Genomic DNA, 24,034 nt, shown 5'->3' on the forward strand with positions numbered 1-24,034 from the left:
CCATTCTCCTCATTTTAGCTTTTAGATTATCAGTCTAGCCTGATTATGGGATTTGGTCTTAGAACGGATGTTCATCTAAAAAGTTTTGAGTCAGTGGAAACAACCGGCTTAAATATAAACTTGTGGAGTATTAGAATATAGTTGAGTGGTTTATACAATCTCAAATTATATAAGTGTTTCTATATATTACTCTAATATTATTACGATCTGTAAATTGAGTTAACAAGAACATGCATATATATATATATATGTACACATGGCCAGATGTGGAAAAAGCCATTTTTTTTTACAGTTAAGTACATGAAGTGAAGATGAACAAGTTGAACACTGATTATGATAATATTGAACAGTAATCTACATTTTCAAAGGATAAAACAAGTTAGATTCCGATCATATGATGTAATGTATGTGATTAACAAGTTTAATAACAGTTCAAACCCTTTTTTACGTTAGATAACATCAGAGCTCAGCTTCACTTTCCCTCTTCATGCTGCTCACCTGTTGAGGTCTGAGAGGTGAACCTGAGGGCACGACCGTGTTTCTCTTGCCGCTGCTAACCACACTACAGTATGCAACACTAAGCAATGTCAAAGCTCAACAGAGTGCAAACATTATCACGCTGATTCCATTACATAATAAGGCATAAATAATGTAATCAAATGCATACATAATAAATACATACATTGTTAAAGTCCGGGGGCGGGGTAGGATCAACAAGAAAACCTCCAGAGGAATAATAACCGGTTCAACAAACCTCCTCTTTGATCCATGTTTGAAATGCATTACATTATGGCCATATAGTGCACCATTTTAGTCAACAATACAGACTTCAATTCAATTTACATAAGTTCAGAGGAGGCAAAATGCCGCAAATGATCAAACTTTACATCATGATACATTATTAATAGAAAACAGTGCAACGTGTTTTTAGTAAATACAGTCCCTCCCTGTTTCTGCCTGCAAGGAATAAACAAAGGAACATGTGGAGGATGCTTTACTGGTGCAATAAAGCAAATCTTTGATCTGTGTTTATGACTCAAGGTTAGTTTCGGACAAATTTACTGAAAGTTTTCCAATTGTTTCCATAATTTAGTCAACATTTCAGAACAAAAGAGAGTAAAGACAGTCCAGAAAATACCCACAGAAATCTTTAATATGTATTAAAGGAGTATATATAATTGTAGGACATCAAATAAGGAACCGTTTGACTGAGGATGGATGGATGATAAGATAATATATACTTTATTTATCCCAAATTGGGAATTGTTTTTGTTGCAGCAGCATGTGAAACAAAGTATTGCACATAATTAGAAATAAAAAGTGTACAAAAATAAACAATTATACAATATAAACATCTCAAAATAAAAGATAAAACTGAACTAAATGAGTGAAAATATATAAAGTTTACGCTGAAGAGAAAAATATGTAGATCTGACAAATAAAGCACTATTTAAGGATTAACACAATTTAAAAAGTAAGATATTACTTACATTTAGTGAGCAAGATGTACTCAAATAAAAGTTATTACAGCTTAATAAACTTTATTCATAATACTTTGAAGTCACACAATCTTTCTTTACCCCTAAAATGAGCTTTTTTGGCAATAAATGTCAACAACTATGAAATCCAACTTCAAAATAAAAAAGAAGTGATTGAAAAAGAGTTATTTAACAAAGTAAAGCACTATAAATACACTCTGAAGGAATGGATTTGGCTGGTTTGATCTCCGGGGACAGCAGACACGTCAGTCTGTGTTAATGGGACAGAGCTTTCAGGGGGAGGGACGTCCTCTGACTCCCATTAAAGACAGACGCTATAAAAGAGCTGAAGACGAGACTGCAGCCGGCACTCTGAGTGAGACACACGGACGAAGCAAGAGAGTGTGTGTGAAGAAAATAAATAAATAAACACTTTGGTGAACGAGAGGCTGAGCCCAGCAGCAGCAGCAGCAGCAGCAGAGGAGACAGGGAAGGAGGAGGAGGGTGAGACACAGAGAGACAGAGGGAAGACATCAGGACGAGGAACAGGTTTCTTTCTGCAGTGCTCAGCTTCAGCAGACATGCCTAACTTTGCCGGCACCTGGAAGATGAAGAGGAGTGAGAATTTTGATGAACTTCTCAAAGCCCTGGGTAAGCCCCATTCTTCCTCTCCTCTCCTCTCCTCTCCTCTCCTCTCCTCTCCTCTCCTCTCCTCTCCTCTCCTCTCCTCTCCTCTCCTCTCCTCTCTCACCCCTCCTCATCCAGTGCTTCATCCCTGCATGAGGTTGGCTATCCATCATGTCCTTATAGAAAAAGAAGCTGTTGGTGGACGGCATGCCTGACTCCCAACAACGTGGTTTTGTTCTGGGAAAATAAACCCAGAGATCTTCAGGGAGATCCCACGGCTTTCCAGGAGATATGAAACACTGGATGCTGAATTCCAGCCTAAACAGACGTGGTATTGTTACATGAAGAGAAGAAGGGGGGGGGGGGGCACAACATTATTCATGTAAAGCATTTAAGTAGGGCATGCATTAGGAATGCCAGGGGAGGTCTCTGGAGCCCAACGCTGTTCTCTTGTGTCCTATCTTTATTCATTCTTCCTAGTTCTCACTGATGATTGTGATGGGTTGGATTTGGACCCGTTTAACTGGGTCACTACATTGTGTTGCAGCGTTTGGTCACGGCGAGAATGCTCAAACAGACAAGACACATCAAAAGGGTTTGCGGGTCTTTAGAAAAATGTAGAAATCTTTAGGGAGAAATCCCACTGGGAGTACGGGGAGCAGCTTCAACTAATCTCCAGGAACTGTTGACACCACACAGGAGGATTATTATACGTTTTTAGACGTGTATTTCCTCTTTTTGTGGGAAAGATAAGTTAAAAATAAAGAGTTTTTCACAAACAAACATCATTTTAGTTGTTTCTGCATCGCTGCAACACCACCCATGGGAGATTTATTGAATATCCGAGGACATATTTAGCTTTAGAACGGTCTTTTAACACCCCTACCTGCTGTAATAGACTATTCAACACTTGAAAGGATAATATGTTAAACTATATTTCTCTTAGTGACGGCGAATCCAAAGAAAAAACAACAACCCCCAATTTATCCAAAGTATCGCCTTCGTAATCAAAGCATTTCGCACAGAGCTTTTTTTTCTGTGCCACAGATCTAAACACATAAATGAACAGCACTTTTTCACTAGGTGACATGTTTCCTTTTATGATGAACCTGGGCAGGGTGGTTTATTTAGAATAAATCCCAAATGCAATGCCCTCCTGCTGTAAATACCAATTATGTGTTCATCCACAGCTGAAAATAGTCCCAGCAAAAGCATAGTTAATGCCTATTGGATTCACACTCTGTTTTAGGTAACTACTAAACCATTTAAAGAAAGTAAAGCATGTAATGAAAGATTTACATCCTGCAGGAATGAATAGGATTGGGGTTGAGTGCAGAGTAGTTGGAAATATTAAGGGATGCACTCTCTTTTTTAGGTAGAATATGTAGGTTAGCCTTATGTGAAGAAATACTCAGCATAAAGCTCTTAAATTGTTCAGTTTTGATCATTTTGATTCACAAACGAAGCCTCACCAATAACAAATCAACCCTACTTTACATAATGAGTTTTATTTCAAGCTCCATAAGGCAACCATCCCTCCAGTTGCACCATACATCGAAGGGAAAACCATTCACTCTCCTGTTTAGCACCTCATCCATTCATGAACACATTACCCACATCTGCTGGTGCCCATCACTCGTTGCTCTTACATAAGGACTGGGTCAATGGGGAGCTCTGATGGGCAACTACTGCGGATTCCAGTTCTGCAGGGCCGCCAGCCTCCATCAACATCTCCATAATTACCACAGGTTTCCCTACAGTCGGAAAGATGGTGTATCCAGGCTGCAGAGAGCGGCGTGAACAGAGCTGTACGAGCTGATCAGACTCACAGGGTGCTAATTGAGAGCAGGCATGTGTGTCTGCATTTGATCAAAGGGTGCAAGAATTCTGCACAAATCAGGAACAATTTTGCTACTGAGTTAACGGGGAGTCAATTCAAGGGGTGCACATTGAATAGAAAATGTTGAAATACAAGCATTGGGATTAATAGAAACAAGTAAATTACATTTTGAGAAGTAACACATGTTTTCAAAATGAGGTAGACTGCTCATACATATTTAATGCTGTAAAATCCCCTGGTGATATCCCTCAGATCATGGGTGGGGTCGAGTGTAAACTGTCTTAATTAAAATGTTTTCATGCCTGTGGGTTTAATAAGCAACATCACAGTTTGTTTTTGGCCTCTCAGAACTAAGAAGCAGAGCTGGAAGAACTGCTCAGATTTCATACTTGAGGAAAAGTAGCATTACCCAATGGTACAAATGTTCTGTTACAAGTAAAAGTCCTGCTTTCAAGTACTCAATAAATGGCCCATTTCAGATCATTTAGATAAGTGGATTATTATTATTGATGCAGTAATGTGTCTGGTAAAGGTGGGGTTTACTAACTTTGCACACTGCTGTTGGATTTTTAACCAATTTTATGTCAATGCTTATTTATTAGTTTTGTTATTATGTGAAAATGTATACAAACTAAAGCTGTAAAATAAATGGAATGGAGAAAAAATTAATATCAGCTTCCAACATGTAGTGGAATAGAAGTATAAAGTAGCACAAAACTAAAATACCTAAAGTACAAGTATGCCAAGATCGTACGATATTTGATCATATGTACTTCCTTAAATATCACCATTTCTAATAAGGGCTTGATTGTTTTTCAAAATCCATTAAATCTTTGCAAAATTAAACACTGGATCTTTTTAACAATGATATCGGCTTTTTATACATTCAGTTATATCAAGGGTAATTGGAAAATATAGAGAGGCCAGTCAAATAAAAGACGTTGGCAGAACATAAAGCCAGATGGTCTTGCAGGGTGACACCAGGCATGCCACTATGGTTAGTGCCATACGTAGGATCCCCACTCTTCCAGCTATCAAACAAAAGGAGCAACAGCGTAAACCTGCCTTCAAGAGTTTGATATTTTTCTGGACATGGCTGAATAATCTCTCACACAAACCCCGGTCCACAAATTCCCCAGATTTCTCTCAGTTTGGAGAGATTGTTCAGTCAGAGCCACAGCGTATTTATTGAGATTTTTTTGTCTCTAGATTCCTGTCATTCCCGGTTAAAAATTTAGGCTAAGAGACGTTCCTGTTCAGCGTACACAGAAATACAATGAGACATGCAGCCAGGGTGTGCCTCTATATTTGAGGTCTAGAGTCTGATAGAAGCTGGCATGAGGGCCTGGAGAGTCTAAATGTGGGTGGGGTCGAGGGTAAAGCAGATTAGAAAGACCACAGGACACAGTGGAGGAGGCCTCTGTGAAAATGGTAGCACTACAAGAACAAAAGACACCTCACTTTTCTTTCTTATTTTTGCAGTGATTCATCGCTCAATTTCAGTATCATGCATATACATATTCCACATTTTTAATTAGACACTCCACGCCAAATCTATGCCTCAGCTTTTAAAAAACAGACGGCAAAGATAAACCTTTTTCTTACTTCCTTTACATACACCTGCCATCCAATATTTAAGTTACATTTTATGAGGCTTTCAATGAGAAATTGTGGCCTCTCATGAACACAAAATTGTATTCATCCTCTAATAGATATCCAATCAGAACTGTCATGAAAATGTGTGTCTGATAAAGTGAGAAAAATATCAAAAAACATACCATGATAAACTATAATAGCAGCGTCTCCTTGGCTAATTTCCAACAAGGTTTAAAAAAACACCAGAAAAGCAAACACGTAATTATGGAGTCATGGATAATTATAAACAACCCTATTTCCCTCTAATAATCAATTCATGGTGACACTGACGCCAGTTTTCTCCCTCTCGTTGCTCTGGTTTTGTCCAGGAGTGAACACCATGCTGAGGAAGGTGGCTGTGGCTGCGGCCTCCAACCCCCACGTGGAGATCCGCCAGGACGGAGCGAAGTTCTACATCAAAACCTCCACCACCGTGCGCACCACCGAGATCAACTTCCAAGTCGGGGAGGAGTATGATGAGGAGACGGTGGACGGACGAAAATGCAAGGTAGAATTTCAAATCAGTACTGCAAAATCAAGAAAACCTGTGAGCTTCTCACTTGATTTGGTATTCTCAGTTTGTGTGTGTATTAAAGGTCTTCAAAGCTTAACGCACACTATTGTTGATGAGGGTTGAATAAAAAATGAATACCTTCTCACAGTTTCATCACTTGGTATCATCGTCACGTCTAAGCAGCTGGATTAAGGGCAGCTTGAGTCGGGATGGATGAGAGTTTCTCTCTGAACTATCTTCAGGCCCCCGAGGGGGATTTCACATCCTGAAAGACAGTCAGACAGACAGGTTAAGAAAGTAGGCTACTCTTCAGGTACATCAAAGTCTTCTGAACTCTCTGAACTCATTACATATTCTGCTAAAGTGACTGTAAAATGTGTAGAAGGACATTTAAAATCAGAAAAAGTGTTCATGTTCTGACATAAAGCTGTGCTATGTTACATGTAATGAGAGTAAGCTGGCTTCTTCAGGCACCTCTGATATGATCTCAACCCTGAGACTTTTACGTAGGTAGTATAATCGGATAAAGTGCATGAGGCAGATTATTATTTAGTCCTTAAATGTGTAAACATATTATGATTGCATTCACAAAGCTACCCACCGTCTGTCCTTATACTGTATATTGAGTCAAAGCATGAAGTCTTTTCACTCAAAACTTTCTAAATTTGCTTCGTGAAGTGAATTTCTTTACAATTATTCACCTCTTGGTGTTGCATACTATATATTGTAACATCATAAGTCATTAAAAGTCATAAAGGAAGACACAAAATGAATCAATCATGTATTGTTAAGCAGAGGAGGTGTTTTATGTTAACTCCACATTTGAAAGCTTTTCCATTTGTATGCAGAAGTCGATTCCCCCAACTATTTAATTGCATATAAACAACGAAGGAAGTCAGCGCTCCAAAATGAAAACTTGCTGCCACCGAGTCACTTTTGGTAATAAGATTATTTGCCATAATCATCCAGATGCTGACATCTGTTTATCTGCATAGCAACCGGTGTCTGAGCTAGAGAGAAGAGGAGTGTTATTTAGTATCAGTGAGGTCACACATATCGGGTAAACAACTTTAAGTCTAGATGAGTCAACTTCAGCTGCCACCCTGCTGAAGTGTCCCTGAGTAAGGCACTGCAACACATCACACAAAAACACTCTTAAAAGGCTGAAGAGTTTCTGGCTCTCTGCTGAAATGTAAGAAAAACAGAAAAGTCCCCACCCTGAAGAATTCTTTGGCCACAGAAAGCAATGCTATAAATGCTTGTGGAGAGGAAATATTGCACTTTGAAAGGGAAAAATGTGTAATTGCGTGCAAGCACTACTTAAGATATTGGAGATATGTGTTTTCTTGGAACCACAAATCCCTTCTGGTTATGTGCAGTACATAATTCATTTAGGGTGGATCTGTTTTATTGTGCACTTATATTTACAAAATTGCATCACGTTACGCTTGTAGAATTTGCTCAAAACTGAGCTGTATATGTTTGTCTTTACCTTTTATTTTATGGTATGAACTACGTGTTGCAGTCAGAGCAGACTTGACCTATTTCTGCTCACAGGAGACAGTGTGGGTTCGTCTGTCTGTACCCTGGGGCATGCTGGGTATACTGGGCAGAACTAGACATGACGCGCAGTGTGGCTTTTGTGATGGCACATGACGCCTCGAGTCAAGTTGTCATCACACATTTGCCACATCTTCTTGTTTGGGTTTGGGCAGCAGCATCACAGAAGGTGTTAGGACAGTGACATGTTTTCATTGCTTTGTCTCTTAAGCTATATTTGAAGCTTTACACAACTTTATTTCTCAGTTTATGGCATAGACTGATGTTTAATCACCAGAATGCCAGAAACACAATCCTAAATGAAACATAATGTAGCACCAAAACTGCAAGATGTGCAAATTAGCAACTGTTTGCTTATCTTTTCTTAGAAATGACGTCACGTTTCAATGTGTTTCAGCTTTAGAACAGTTGCTAAAACCTATATTTTAAAGCTATTTTGGGACAGAAAACCAAAACCACAACATAAAAGAAGCTAAAATGCTTAATATAGCTGACAGGAATTGCAAATCTTGGTTATCTATTTGGATTGTGTCAGTGCAAGCAACCTGTTCCACTGTATAGTTGATGGGGAAATGTTTAACATCAAATAATATTTTAAAGGAGACATTGTTCAGCGAGCTACATTTTCAATAGTTACACTATATTTTAACCTAGGATGTTACTCTGAGCAACAAGCATATTGTGTTGCAATCATACGCAAGAATGAAGCTGAACCTGCAGGAGGCAGCGCCCACTGACACTGGACCATGTGCCAGAGAGGCTGGGGGAGGGAGTGTCGGGTATTGGCGGACTCTCAGGTGGAGCGGGTGGCAGCAGAGCCCTCAGTGTGTTTTGGCCGTTGTGGTTAAAGGGATTACAGGCTGAACTGTTCCTGGCGGAGAGCAAAGGGGCAGATTAACTCTGCCATAAGGTTAAAGAGCTGCAGATAATCTGTGTGAGTGTGGTGGGATCAGACACCCTCCTCTCACTTACTGGAGGAGACAGTGAAAAGAGAAACAGAGGAACAGACACTACGGTTATTGCAGAAAGAGGAAGTCGTTATATGATATTGTATATATGATTGTACCTGATTTGATGTATGGAGGTGTATAGGTGGCAGACAAACATGAGCACAAGATATGTTTCTGCCTTGGGAATTGTCCAGAAATAAAACAGTGCAGGGATAAGCAACCATTTGAGAGATGTTGCGTGAATAAAGATCTGAAACAAAGCTTGTCCATACAAATATTTGACCTAGGCAATATCCACATTACATTCTGACACGAAGAAGATGGCAAACAGCATTTCCAAATAATGCATTCCCCCCCCCCCAGAGGAGATCCTGTAATCTAATAGTGAAGGTAATATGTGAAGCTCAGCCGCCTCCTTGAGGATGGAGGTAAATGGATAAAAAGTTATGAATGTATTTTCCAGAACAGCTGGGACTCAAGCGAGATTTCAAGGGTGTCATTTAACATGGAAAGGCAGGAACATGCCTTAGGCAACATTTAAAATAATCTGTGGAGAGAAGAGAGTCGGAAGAGTGATTGCTTTGGACTGATTCTCATATGCAGGGGAAAATATAGAGTTTTGGATTTGCAGTGCCGTTTGCAGAATCTGTGTCTCATTACTTTAAAGGCAGAAAACAGTTTTGCAATCACTTTTCAAGATTAAAGGCAATTTAACAAACACAATAATCCCTGACGTCATCCATTGTATTGAACGGGACATATTTAGGGTTACATTGATTTGGTTGCACCTGTGGTTTTCTATGATAGATTATTGTTTCCAGAGTTGTTTTCAAAACATAGAATGTGTACAAGAAGTTGACGTAACATTTGGCTCTTAGACAACGGTTTTCAAGCCTTGAGTTTTGCATTTCTGTGATCCTCATCTTGATTTATTGGAGCCAGAAGTGACTACATTTGGGTGAGAGGGTGGAGCTGTGAAGAGCGAGGCCCGGTGGCACCAACATAACAGACCCTTAGAAGCTAACGGCTAATGCTAGCTTGGTTAGCAACTTAATTTAATGTAATGTTTGATGTTTAATGTAACTCTTAGAGTGGCTTGAAGGATAACCAGATGCTGAACAGCACATCTGTAGAACCATTGACAGGACACCGCAAACAGGAAACACACTCAGGTAAAGTTAGCCACACAACCTGGAAGCTAATAAAAACGTTTTTGGCTAGCAGTTCTCCTCGAATTGCATAAGGATGCATCCATTTTCACTGACATTTTCTACTTTTATTTATTTTTTAAGGATTCTGTAATGACATGAGAATAATTATGGCAGATAATGAAGATATGAGCAAAGAAGCAGAGTTTGGGTAGAGCCAACATGGAACAAGACTCCTCAACCACCCAATACAATAGGCTGGCACCAAGAATAATAAACCCCAGAAAGTCCTTTTTCTTTTTACGGGTGAAATGAAACAACTTTTGAGACAAATTTAAGGGGAAGCTTCTTATGGAAACCCATCATTTAGGAAGTGGTGAGTTTTTGAAGGTTGAATCTTCTGTACTGTCAGATTTTTGGTTATCAGATCAAGTTTAAAGGTATTTCTGCATCTGTTCCTCATAGTTTTGTCCTAAGGCATACTGAGAGTTGGAAAAGTGATGAACAAGCAGAGAGAGATAATGTGATCAAACTCTGGGAAGATGAGTCCTGGAGAGAGTGAGTGTTATTTCAGGCTCTGTGTTTTTTTTATGTAAAATCCAACATAACATTTTTAAACCAAGCAGGAAATGAGATGTTCTCCTGCCACACTGTTTGTGTCTGATAAGCAACTTAAGTCTGAGGGATTGAACAAAAGCCAAAGGCAGCAGATGTTCAGATAAAAAAGCTGCAGAAACAAACAGGATTGGTAAAAACAAAACAAATGCAGGGTGAATTTGTGTTGGTGTCAAATGTGTGTGCACGAGCTCTCGTGTGTTATTTGGAAGTGAAAGACGATGTGTGAGAATTAGTCTTAATGTGCAACAGAGAGAATGAGAGAAAATCCATCCAAGTCAGAGGCTGAGACTGATGCTAACGCTAAAATGGAGCCGTAGCTAATCGACTCCCTAGGTTCTGGCTTTATTAGAAGAAAAAATCAGAGGGTGAGCTGCAGAAAAGCCCTGCTGTTGTTCAGCTTGGCAAAGCCTGTAGGCGGCAGCCTGCAGGGATCCATGATGGCTTTGCTTACCTTTGATATGCTGATTAACATTTGCCTCAGAGAAGCTGGGGGTGCTGCTCCCTGCAACACTGAGCAGTTGTGCAAAAATTATCAAGTGAATTGTTTATGAGCAGCACTACAAATATGCTTGAAAATTTCAAGTTTTGATCAGATCCAGGCTTTTGGAGTGGGATAACTAGCTAGCGATGCTCTGGTTAAAAGAAAATGCAGCTGGCTTTATTGAGCGAAAAAAACAGAGATCAACAGTGTGGGGAAACATAATAAGTATCAGACAGCAACACGAAGCTAACACTTGTGAAGAAAACTCATCTTTGGGTTAAAGTGTTGATTTGGAAACTGCATCATCAGACAGTTGAGGTAAAGACATACGAGTGTAATAAATGGACCCTTAGCTGAGCAAAATGATAAATACTGTCCATGACCACAAATTAAAGCCACAGGCTCACCTCGGTCCTGCTCCTTTAAGAGTTATTAGTCTGAAAGTCAAAGTCTGAGCAGCTCTGTTGATGTCATTTGAAATATTATCAAGGCAAATTAGCAGACAGAGGGGAGAAGAGGACTTTTCTCTGTGTCAGTCTGCCTAAGACTCCACTGGGAAATAATTTATTAGGAACCAGGCTCATTAGGAAGTGGCAGATGTTCAGACGTCCTTAAATATTTGTCAGAAGACCTTATGCTGCGATATTACACATGTTTCTGATGCCTTTCTTCTTTCTTTTTTGTTAGCAATGGATGGTATGATACATTGTGTTTGACATGTGTGGCTCATGATGAAAACACAGATCATTTGCAGTCTCAGTCAGATTTGACTGAGATGGTGCAGCTAAATTTTACCAAACACTGAACAAGACGGCAAACAAAATGATTAAAACTAACTTTCATAAACCGAAAACACACTTTAAAACCTGAACGTAATGAAAACACGGATAACATCCAAACTGAACAACCATTGTAGCAACCTGTCAATCAAAAAAGGTAGCCCCGCCCCGAATCATGCTTTTTCATCTATTGTAGATCATTTAATTTACAAAATGAATATCATGCTATAACGGAGAAGACTTGACAAAAGCAACTGAGATCATAAACTCATCAAGAAAACATTTACTGAGGTAATAAATCAAGTGAGTGGTAGGGTCATTTTCTCATAGACTTCTATAGAATCTGACTTCCCTCTGCAACCAGAGGAGTCGCCCCCTGCTGGCTATTAGAAAGAACGATTAAAAAAAGTTAAAGCACTTCTGCATTGGCTTTCATTTTCAGTCCAGGGGGTTGCAGACAAACAATTTGTCTAAAAAACATGGAAGCTAAGGGCGGCTAGATTCAGTGATTAAACTCAGCTGTTCATAACTACGAGCGTGTTTTTCTTTTAATGGTCTCTTTATACCTATGCTTCCTCATATTAAACAGCTTTAACTTGTCACCTTGATGCAGAGGTGTAGAAGTTCTCTCTCCAGGATGTGTCAGTACGTTTTGACATCACTGTTGGGTGCACTTAAGGGCCATTAGGTGACCTTTAAAAGGACATGACATGTAAATGTGTTTTACCTTACTGACCTCCATGTCCCTCCCTCTGCAGAGCCTTGTCACCTGGGAGACGGAGAACAAGATGTACTGTAAGCAGACTTTGGTGGACGGCAACGGCCCCAAAACCTACTGGACCCGAGAGCTGAACGGAGATGAGCTCATACTGGTGAGCGCACGAAAATGACTCATCTCGATGAAAGCCTCGTAATAGATTGCTGTCGAGGAAAGAGAAAAAACGACAAAAGCAATAGTAGATCAAATAACTCTCATTACAGAAAGAGGATCAACAAAGACAAGGCAAACAAATATTAAAGTGCTCATCCTAAGATGTTAATTAAAGCACAAAAATAATAAGATCTGATGGGTAGCTAATCTGTACGGTTTGTCTGGTACATGACTTGTTCTCATGGGGACCCGGAAGACATCAGGCACATTAAAATGGGATTTCTCGAGCAGCTAGTGTACTCGAAATGTTTAATGAAACGAGGCAGGGAGTCACCAAGGAGATTCATCCGTAAAGGAAATGAGAAGGCCCGTTTCCCAAGGAGTCGAGCTTTCATCCACCCCGCGGAGAGATGTTGAAAGGAGAACAAGAGGGAGCTGCTACGCTGACATTGCAGTAATACCCCCAGTATTTAGCCAGATTAATATAGGCACACGTCAATGGGTCTAAAGCCCCTCGAACGAAGTGCAAGGGAGCCGTCCAAAACCAATGAGCCGGACGAAGAGTTCTCAGGGACTCAACAGCTTTTGCTCTCTCAACGCTCCCACGCTTTGCTCTGTTGTTCCTCGAGTACTTGTGAGATGAATGTCTAAGAGGCAAGAGCTTTTAACAACAATACAGAAGGTGTAGATACTGAAGGAGTAAACACAGGATGTTTGCAAAGCTTTATAATACAAGCCTGAAGCTAAAGCAGCTTGAATTGTGTCTTCAATGCTAAACTCAATGCTCCACTTGAAGTTTAGAGAAAGGCAGAACAGATTCTAGTGTTTGCGTGATAAAATGTGTCACAGCGCCTGCCACTCTGCTGCCACTTTGGCCCCCTCTGCCCTGGAGGAGCTGATGCATGCATGCACAAATGGAGATTGATCTGTGTTCCTCTGCTCTTCTCACCTCTGTCCTCCCTGCTGTTACACCGTCACACAAACCCCAGGATAGATCGTGTTGACAGAGCAGCTTGTAGAGCCCCAATTTTACCTTTTTCTTTTTCAGTATTAGGACTGAAAGGCCAGGTATAAGACAGGTAATTGGTTTGCCATTGGTTTCGCAGCTTGTATGTGTTGTCATGTCAACACTAACAAGTACATCTTCATCGTCATGATTCACCTGAGACAGCTGGCCTAGTTTAAGTGCAGCAGCAGCAGCTTGGTCCTGTCCTTTCAAGCATGAAGGACAGCAAGAAACAACTGTGAAAGGAAATTGATGCGAGTGATAATTAAATTACAAAGTAACTGAGGAACAAGTCAATTGTAAAGCATGAATGGTGAGTTTATATTCTAAATGAGTTATTCTGTTATGCCTGACAGAAAAGATGCAACAAATCAAAACTTAGGTAGAAATATGGACACACTAAAAGCATTATTTGTAAATGTACTTCAGTGCCTGGTGTTGGTTGCTTCACACAGTTCAAAACAGATAAAGACAAAAGACGTACTTTAACCCTTGTGTTGTCTTCAACTTTTGTCCTCCCCATTGGACTATTTATAAAGCACATAGTATAAATGATCACCAAGGCAACTTTATTCCTACGTATTACCACAATTGTTACTCTTCTTTTGAAATGTATAGTCAATAGACCTCATTCACACAAAATAAAACATCATTTCCGAGTTAAAAAAGGAAAAAATTTGAAGGATTTTACTAAAATCTCCGCCAGAAGACCATAGATGCTATAACTAAACCAAAGCAAAGTGATCATAACTTTTTCTTCCTGAAAAACACAGTATAAAACCTGTTATTTTTCTGGCACTAACATAAAATAAACCTTTTACCCCGACATAAAAGCATTTTGGAAGAGGTCAAATTTGACGCAATGCAACAGGAAGGTTAAATAACTTCTGAAACTGAAAAAGAAACACAATCTTTGTCTTTGTGTTTACTGAGAAGTTTATGTGTTCTCACCCTCCAAATAAAACATCCAGGTGTGGAAGAGTTTATAGTCTTAGAAAAAGTCAACATTAGTCACCACATGTGATATTTAAGTATGAAAAGGATGCCTCGAGAAGCAGAAAATCCCCCAAATCCTTTGAGGATTAAAGCATAGACATTTGGAGTGAAGCTGAACAACTTGTCTGATTTTGATATGAGGTGTACTGAAGCCCAAAATAGTCTGCACCTGGCTGTGAGCACGTTCTTAAAATTTGAAAATGACTGTTCTTTTTCAGCAGAAAGTCTACTTAGCTCTTGTCCAGTCTGTTAGATATTTAGAAGCAGAGTAGTCCTTTATCTGCAACACATAATCTATTTTGTTAAAATGTGAGTGCTATTTGAACCGTTTTATACCCTAAGGCCAACATACTACTACTGCTAGATGTTCAACCAATTAACCAAATATCTGGACATCAGTTAGAAAACAAATCAGAGCATCACCTAAATAAACCCGCTCATAAAGTAATTGGAGCAAAAACTGTAAAATAAACAACATCTTTTCAAATGCTTTGGTCTGTGACACAGAAATAAACACTGTATCATTAAAATCCTGAAAGATTTTAAGCCTCTTAATAAAAATGAATGAATCAAAGTGCAACCAGATAACCTCTTTCTCAAACAAACTAGACAAGCCAAAACAAACACTGTCTGCATCTGAATCATATCTATCTGTCTCATGAAAGCCTCGAGACAAAGAGACAAAACCAACAATTGCAGAGCTTCAGCTGGAGCCTCAAAGGAGGACTAGGATCATAAAGCAATGGTCTGATTGTCTGTGGCAGTTCACACTGTAAGTGGGGCACATTTCCATACCATTTGCATGATCCGTTTAATTGGTTTAGTCTGAAAACACTTTAAAGGGCAAAGTCGTGTGGATTTTCTCCGGCTTCATCAGCCTGCAATAAAGCGAAAAGATGACGGCACATCAGAGGATTGGACTGGTCATTCAATGCTCGGTGTTGTGGATCTTAAGGGACGCATGAATCAAGCCGTTTCTTCTGGTTTCATCATCAACAGTTTTCAATCTGACCTACATTGATGTTATGACACACACATCATGGGGATTTCTTTGACACATTGAGATGCCTCATCCTGTAGACAGCATGTTGATACTGTCATAACCCAACGATCTCCAGACAAGACATGTTATTTCATTTCAAATGAAAGGCATAGACTACTTTAAAAATGTGTGTCACAAAAGTGCTTAGACTTACAAGGTCCAGCGTGCTTAAAGAAAATCGAGTCTAAATGACATCTAATGGATTGAACAGCCACATATACACCATCAATTAGTCTTTTTTTTTTAATTTCTATGAAGCCTTTGCATTATGATTAGTACAAATAAGGACGTGGGTACATGCTGTACTTGTTGTAAATACAAAATGTGACAGAAGTAGTTCTTTGAAGAGAAGAAAGGACGGCGTGGTTGTCAGATTATTGGCCCTGGTAGCAGAAGTTTAGTCCAAAATCAACCACCAATCCAGCCTCTGCATTGTGTTGAAACAATGATACTGGGGTTTTATATTTAATTATGTGTCTGTTTCTGGTGAGACAATTCAGGAAGTACAGTTTGGGTAACAGATCTGTGAATTTGGAGGCATTTCAGATACCAAAACCCTGTGAAGAAGATATCTCTGGGGGCAATTGTTTTTCTTCAACCATGTGCACAAAAATGTAAAGCCTGGTTCAACTTAATTATTTTGTCAAAACAGACTGGCTTTAAACAACTACAACATTAAGCCTTTGACCATGCAACATGTACTTTGCATCTGAGACCTACTATACCAGGTGTTTGTTTAAGACGTAAACCATCTTGAAGCTAATGAAGCTAATTTAACATCTACTTGCACGGTGGCTATAATGGCTACTCCCTGTCTGAAATCTACAATGATCTTTTTGTTTCCTGTAGACTTTCGGGGCAGACGACGTAGTGTGCACACGGGTTTACGTCCGGGAATGAAACTCTTCGGGGGGACGAGAGAGAGAGACCCAGTTGGACCACAACGCCTCGATTATACCCAACAACACTCTGTCATGCTAACATGCTAAATCATTCGCAACGTATCCTGTGTATTCTCTCAGCATCAGTCTGCATAGTCTCTACAAACAATAGCAATGTGTCTGTAATCTGGTGATAATAGTGAGTGTTGTGTCTGCAGTAGCAGTGTCCATATCTGCAACCCTGGTGTCGGCTGTGTGTGTAGGATTTAGTCATGAGTTGCCTTCATTAAGTATTCATGTTCAATGACAGGAAACAATAAAAAAAGGAACAAACGGCAGCAGAGATTCTTTCTTTAAAACATGTTGTCCTATTAATCTGCTTGACTTTGACAATGATGCTCAGTATATGCATGCACATCTCGTGGCAGACAGACTTTCCCTGGTTGTTAAGACATTCAAATATTCAGTTTCCCTCCAAAGCATGATAATAAGTAGCTGTGTCCAGTCTAATAACCTGCCTTGCTCTGCCTTGGTGATGACAACATGCCATATCAGATCAGATCTACATCCTGTACATCTGTAATGCAGCTAGGGTTTTACTACTTCCAAAATCCTAAAGTGCTAAGAAAAACAGGGGGAAAGATCTATATCCAAATACAAATCTTGTGATATGATTGAGAGCTATACTTTTTTGTCCGCAATAACTTATTCTTGCTTTGTAATAAACATCACAGAGTGACTTTCTGCAAACCGCTTTTGGAGTAAAGATAGACATACAGTATTTATTCATTTAAATATCATCTGTTAGTAGAGGACACTCAGTGGGTGAGAGGTCGGAGATCAATTCCTGCTTGGGATCAAAATAATCTTAGGCTCAATCAGGTCTTCACAAGTTTCCTGCTTTGGTCAAAAAAGTGGTCATCTCTAGGCTGGAAAAGTAATTTTAGAACCTTTTACAGACAGTTATATGCTATTGAAATCTCAAAGACAATACTGGTGCATGTTTGGAGTACCATGCACAACTCCCAGCTTCTACAGAACTCAGTGACACTTCCTACAAACCTTAAACTGCCTCTTTAAAGGAGCTTTAGCTTTTAAAACCCCACATCCCATCATGCTCCAGCCTCCCTCTCCCTACTGAAACCTCGTCACTTTCTGTGATTCTTCCCAGACACTCCCGAGAGACACGTCTTTGTGTCTGATAGACTTCTGAGGCCTGAGATTAGAGACAGAGTGGGGCGGGGAGATAAGACTGAAGCAAATACAGTTAACGCTTCTGAGCAGGGCCTGTCGCTGCAGCATGACTAATACCAGGGCTGCAAATTTTACACGAGTCGACTATTCATGTACGACATTATCAGCTTTCATTCTTCACGGTGGGTTTTAAATCCCAAGTGGTAAGAGGAGTGTGCGTGTTTTATCATTCAAATAAGTAAGAAAGGATGAAAGCTGTCCTCGTGTGACTTCATCCCCCGAGCAACTTTGATTGGAATGAGCAGACACAGTAGCGTTGTGGTCAGTTCCTCTCTCTGACCTCTTTCGCTTGGCTGGCCTTTCCAACCTGATTGCCCAGCGGTCTGTGCTGCCCGTTGTTTTACCAACAAGGTGGTCAGTCAGAGACGAGGTTGTTGGATGCAAAGTGCCGTGAACAGGAAGCCAGAGAAGCAGTGATGGAAGCAGAGTTTGTTCAACACAAAATGAAAGGAAACATTGCTGAAAAGTAATGTGGGATCATATAGAGGTAGAGCGATCAAAATGAATTTCAGTAATTGACATGTTTTAGTGACTGTAGAGAATGGTATGAAACAAAGGGTAAGCAAGGGAGAGAGGACAGCACACACTGAAAATATGGAACTCTGTAAACTCCTGGTAAATTCGGACCATGTTCTAACCCTCACTCCTCATTGCCGCCTCTCTCTCTTTCTTTAGTGTAATCTCCTGCTGTACGATTGAATAAAAGCACCAACAAAGATTATATAGAAATGGAAATCTTAGTATCTTATCTAGCACTAAACATGACACTCAAGGGAATTTAGCACATGGGTTTAGGGGTGTGCATTGGCCTCCACACAAAAATGGGGAGGTTTTGGAGCTCTGACCATGCTGATTGGAGATGGATGGACAGACAGGCAGAAGAAGAATTGAGAGGATTGTGGAAACGTGCACACTGAGCCACAGTGGAAACAATTCAGTAGATATCATACAATGAAAAATTTGAAATATTTCTCTGGTTACATGCTATCCAAACCAGTTCTTGTAGCGCTGTTGGTTTGCCGGACATTGAAGGCCTGAAGCTCACTTGTGTATCGTTTTTTGAATATTGTTTTGATGGTTGAAGGTTGACTCAAATAAATAAACCTATTCACACCAGTTGGATCATCTCAAGGTAAAATGACTGTATTCCATTCTTAGAAATCGTCTGTTTTATTGGTTCAGGGTTTCAGTACTGCTCTCGGGGCTAATGTACTGTTTTGGTTCAAGAGCCAGCAAGAGCAATGCTACCATACAAATCTCTCAACTAGAAAGCCATTTGGGATCGTATTCAGAACACTTCCCCAGAGCAGGTGCACGACCCATGAGTGTGATGCTCGGGGCCAACAGAGCCGTAGCCTCGCTGCAGTGAAACGTGTTGCCGCCTCGGTGGCGGTCAGAGGCCTTGGCTTGGACTTCAGTCTTGTCCTCGGGGTGGATATGGCGAGAAAGTGGCACACCATCAAAAACAAAAAGCAAATCTGTCTCTGTCCTCCACGGCTGCCAGGGATTAAAAGGTTCGCCTTTCAGCAAAACAGAGGAGCGGCGACTGTTCCCATTCCTCAACGCCAAGGCTGCTGGGACGGGTCTATGCCGCCCTGCTTTTTGACCTGGTATCCCCTGAAAGAATGAGTTTCCTCCTCAGTGCACCACAATGCTCCGGGATGCAAGGGCCAGGGCGCGCGCCTGCTGTGATGTTAATTTAATGACAAGCTGCTGTTCGGATGGCAGGTCCAAACAGCTGAATAAAGGCTTGTTGTGTTTATGCTCCATTTTGTCAGGAAGGGGCCCCTCCGCCTGTATTACTGCTCTCTTCTGGGCACCAAACAGTGGAGCCTCTGTGAGTACAGTGAAGCACATCGTTGCAAAAGACAAAAGTCGCCTTACTCTTATCCACTTGGTGTCCCATTTTATCTCCTTCCTTGAGCTTGAGTGGGTTTTGGAGTTTGGGACGCGTCTCAAAAAAGCCAATTGAGTTTTCTATGAAAAAAGACTCATTAGTGCTTTCAAGTTTTGGCCGCTACTCCCAAATGTAACAATGCCATTTGTTTGTACCAAGTTAACTGACATGAAAAAGAGGTCAGATGCTGCAAAAAACACAATAAACCTGATGGTCAGACAAACAAACATCCAGGTTAACCAAACAGATTTGGAAGAGAAAAAAAGGACGAAAAATAAAAAAAGACTTCTTCAAATTGACTTGCTAAAATTCTCACCATCTCAGTTTACTTTGAGACACCATACTTACTTTAGCTGAGCTTACAGTCTTTCTATGCAATAAGGAATTATTATCGGGCATACTAGGGCTCCAAAATGTATCAACATTTTATCAAAATGTCAATTTGGGCTGCTGCAAATAAACAAATCGCAGTGAGCAAAATATCTGGTAAAAACCAAAAATACGATCTGATTTAAAGAGGCCCTATTATGCTTTTTGGGGGTTTTCCCTTTCCTGTATTGGGTTACATAGGTTGTTGTGCATGTAAATGGTCTGCAAAGGCTAAAATCCTCAAAAGAATAGCAAAATATATTCATATTTTTTAAACCATACAACCAAAGCACAAACCAAAATGGTAAAACCAACTTTATGTAGCCATGACATGGCCGAAGTTACAGTCCAGGCTTCATAAATGTCCGAAGAATGCTAATAAGTGACCCCATATTTGACCATGGGCAGATGGTGCTGACTAACCCTCCCCTCTGGTGGAGAAGGTGTAACAAGCGACACATGAACGTACAAGTATTGGCTATGAACACCAAGAGGGAGGATGGAAAAGGTCAAGTTCAGCCAAGTGTGTGTTAAATTACCCAGCATGCTTTGTGCCTCTGACGTGCCCAATGACTTTCATCTTTAGTCAGGCTTAGGTCTCGATAAGTGGCTTTTTCTCAGGAGGGGACATGCACATATTCAGAGCTCTGCACAAATGTCTGTTAAGAGGAGAGGAGAAGAAGACCGGTTAAACATGATGAAAATGAGAAAATAAAGCATTAACATTTAAGGCACAATTTTAATACAAAACACATGATTTTGATCTTCATCTTAGTCATTTGGGCAGAGCCACAGTAAATAAATCGAAGCATCAGTCGCTGGTTAGTTTTCTAATGTGATTCAGAACACATGTTTATGGGATTACAATTGTATCATGTCAGAACAGTTTGAAAACGTCAATGCTAGTTTGAATGCTAGTGCATTTACGTCCATTACTGTGATGGATATTAACACCAAAAGATTGTCATACTTTCTCATGTAGTGTAAAGTACTATAAAGACAAGGAGGCATTGTTGTTGGCTTAACATCACAAGAACAAGACAGAACGTTTATAGACTTTCTGCCGTTTTTGCTTTGGTGCAATGTTTATCATGTTAGCAAGTTAGCATGCTAACGGTTGCTAATGAAGCCATAAAGTACAGCTATGGCTGATGGGATTGCAATAATTTGTGCAGGGGTTTTCATCATTAATTATGAGCAAATTCGAGCTAATGCTGGCGCTAGATGAAATCACCAAATTAAATTGTATCTGCGGTTAGTATGAATGTGTGAACCAAATTTATTGGCAATCTATCCAGTAGTTGTTCATACATTTCCCAGAAAAAAAACCCACATAAATGTGAACCTCATGGTGGTTCCAAGTCAGAAAATTACCAAAATGACAAGGATTTATTATCTGGGATCTATGAATTCCTAGACCAAATGTCTTGCCAATCCATCCAATAGTTGTAGAGATATTTAAGCTCAGGCAGCTATAACCTCTACGGAGAGCTGGGCCACTTATAGAGGTGAATATTGTCTCAAAAGTGAAGTTAGTAGTAAACAAATCAAATGTAGGCGATACTTGAAAACGCTTTCAGAAAACAACAGCCTACATCGTCTTTAGGGTTTCATTTATTTTGTTGGCAGCTCATTCCTTAAAACAGAAGCCTCAGATTGCTTATAATAAAGTAAATATGAAGGTTCAATTTCAAGCTTGTTATAGAAATAAGTTATTGGGCTTTTTTTTATCAACTAAGATTTGCTAGAAATGTTTTTTAAATTTAAATGACTGAATTTACTTGAAAATGTGGCTCATAATATATTTGAACATATATATTTGAGAAGTACAATATAAGACGAGCAAAAGTTTAATTTGTGGGCCATATTGCATTATACTTTTAGAATTTGCAGAGGCCCGATTGAAAATGGCCTCCGGGCCGCATTTGGCCCCCAGGCCTTAGTTTGGACACCCCTGCTCTAGGACATGTCCAGTCTGTAGCTTAATATAAGCACACAAGATATCCATCCAGGGCTTGACGGATGACACCTCAGGAGTGTGAAACGGCCGTTAAAAGGACAAAAGAGTTGGTGGAGAGTTTTAAACTGGACTGTTCAGCACAGGAGCTTGCAGCCGTTGTGTAAGAGTGCCAGACTTCACTAATCCTTTTATAGCAGGAGAGGAGCCTGCAGGGTTTCTCATCATCAAGACAAATCAGCCTCTTACACTTACTCCACTGGGCTGTGCATCCAAAACACATAGAGAAAAACCTCCTCTCTATAGAATAAAGCTGCTCTCGATGAAACGGGTGGAAATCACCTTTGAAGTTGTGATACAGATGAATTATAAAGAAAGATCAGAGCTTTGTGTTATTTATAGCTGCTCCAATTCATGCTTTTTGTTCTTTTGATCCGCCAGTTTTAAAACCGTATAACCTTTTCCAGAAATACATAATAGTTTTTGCCTATTTAGCTGGTGCACACACAAGAGGAAAACAGTGCCATCATTCAAATGCAGCAAACGTCTAGTCAGCGTTGCCAAGATGTTCTACTTCACCAAGATGAGCAGGACAAGTATTCAGCGTTGTTCGTCTTCTGAGAAAGAGCAAAAGTCTGTTGAATTTTGAGATAAAGCAAACACTGTAACTGAAAAAACAGGCCTCACCACATACGAGAATAAAGAAGGGAAGTGCAGTGGCCACTCTCAGGGTTAATTGCTGTGGATTGTGAGTGCCAAGGCCTCCGAGCTGCCGGGACAATGCGAGCTCTGTGGCGGTGACAATAGCTCTGCTCTCAGAGTCAGAAGTTGCGGAAGCACCGACATTAGGGAGCTGAAAGCTGTCGAAAGTTCAGGAGCGTGCACTCCAATGAAGAAATCACGCAGAAGAGCTTTGGGAAAAATAAAAGAAACCTCCCCCTCAGCCGGTGCTGCCTTTGAGGAACTCATTGTCCGCGCTGCCAGTGGGAGGCATGGAGGGCTCTGCTGGCATGTGTCGGCCTCACTCCTCGTCAGGGCCAACTGGGTAAAGGGTGTGTGTGTCTTTGAGAGTTTGGTTAAGGGGCTCAAAGCTGCAGGTAGTGGAAGTGGGAGTGTATGAAAAGGGAGGTGAAGTTTGGGTTAGGGGACATGTTCAGCCTCTCTCTGTACAGTATGTTGGACCACCCATGGAGGTCCTGTTTGGACCCGGGCCAGATTCCCAGTGAAATGTACTTTTTGCATCACAGAGCAGATTGTCTCACACAAAGAGAGGTCTGCCTCTTCAAGCTGCAGCAGATCATTTCCAGAGCTTGAGCACACACGTAGTATTAGCTGAGGGATGGTGTGTTGACGTAATGACAACAATCTGGCTCCAAATGTAAACACTACAGAGTTACCCAAAGTGAGCTTTTGCCAAATTCTTATGGCCGAAGCATATTTGGGGTAACACTGTTGATCAAATCATTTATAGAAAAACTTTTCAAATAGCATTATATTCTAAATCTAAGCAGAAAATCCTAAATATCATTTTTTGGGGGAGTTTTGATGAAACTCTTTGTTGATTATGAAGCATACATGTAGAAACCCCCCCCAAAAAAACAGGTTTTCTTGAACTTGTGGATATTCTGCTTTTTCTCTGGTTAATTTAATTCAATTGGTCATACTACAATAGCTTTTTGGATATCACAATGGACTCTAAAGGTCACATTTTACATACTAAATAATAATGTAGGGTCTAGGGTATTATAAGAGTGTAGACCTCCATTAATGCGAGTAGTCTCTCAGTAATGCTGCTGACAAACAAACAAACCAGACCAAACCAAACCTGCTTGGCAAAGGTAATACATCCATTTAAAAGCTATATAATATAAGCAGAAAAAAAGTATCGATGCCAATGCCACAACTCATACCTGGAGTTTACTGCTTCTTGTGTGATGAGACACTGGTCCAATAAGCATGGAGGGAAGACACCAGAGAATCAGGTGTGAAGAGGAAAGATTACAAATAAAAACGATCAGCCAATAACCTGTCAATAAAGACCATATGGCTGCGAGGGATTTAAGTCAACAAGTGTTTCAATTCATCTTCAAGTACACTTCAAATTCAGCATGGTAATACAGTATGTGGAAGA

At 40.2% G+C, this 24,034-nt stretch overlaps 1 protein-coding gene across 1 annotated transcript; it reads left to right on the plus strand.

The window, feature by feature from the left end:
- The first annotated feature begins 1,836 nt into the window (after positions 1 to 1,836).
- Positions 1,837 to 16,764, plus strand: crabp1a (cellular retinoic acid binding protein 1a). Its single transcript, XM_063899512.1, has 4 exons — positions 1,837 to 2,129; positions 5,910 to 6,088; positions 12,389 to 12,502; positions 16,395 to 16,764. Exons 1-4 carry the CDS (start codon positions 2,060 to 2,062, stop codon positions 16,443 to 16,445), a joined length of 414 nt encoding a protein of 137 aa, XP_063755582.1. The 5' UTR covers positions 1,837 to 2,059; the 3' UTR covers positions 16,446 to 16,764.
- The last annotated feature ends 7,270 nt before the right edge of the window (positions 16,765 to 24,034 follow it).

The sequence above is a fragment of the Eleginops maclovinus genome, chromosome 2 (genome assembly GCF_036324505.1).
Source record: "Eleginops maclovinus isolate JMC-PN-2008 ecotype Puerto Natales chromosome 2, JC_Emac_rtc_rv5, whole genome shotgun sequence".
In the NCBI taxonomy this organism is placed as follows: Eukaryota; Metazoa; Chordata; class Actinopteri; order Perciformes; family Eleginopidae; genus Eleginops; species Eleginops maclovinus.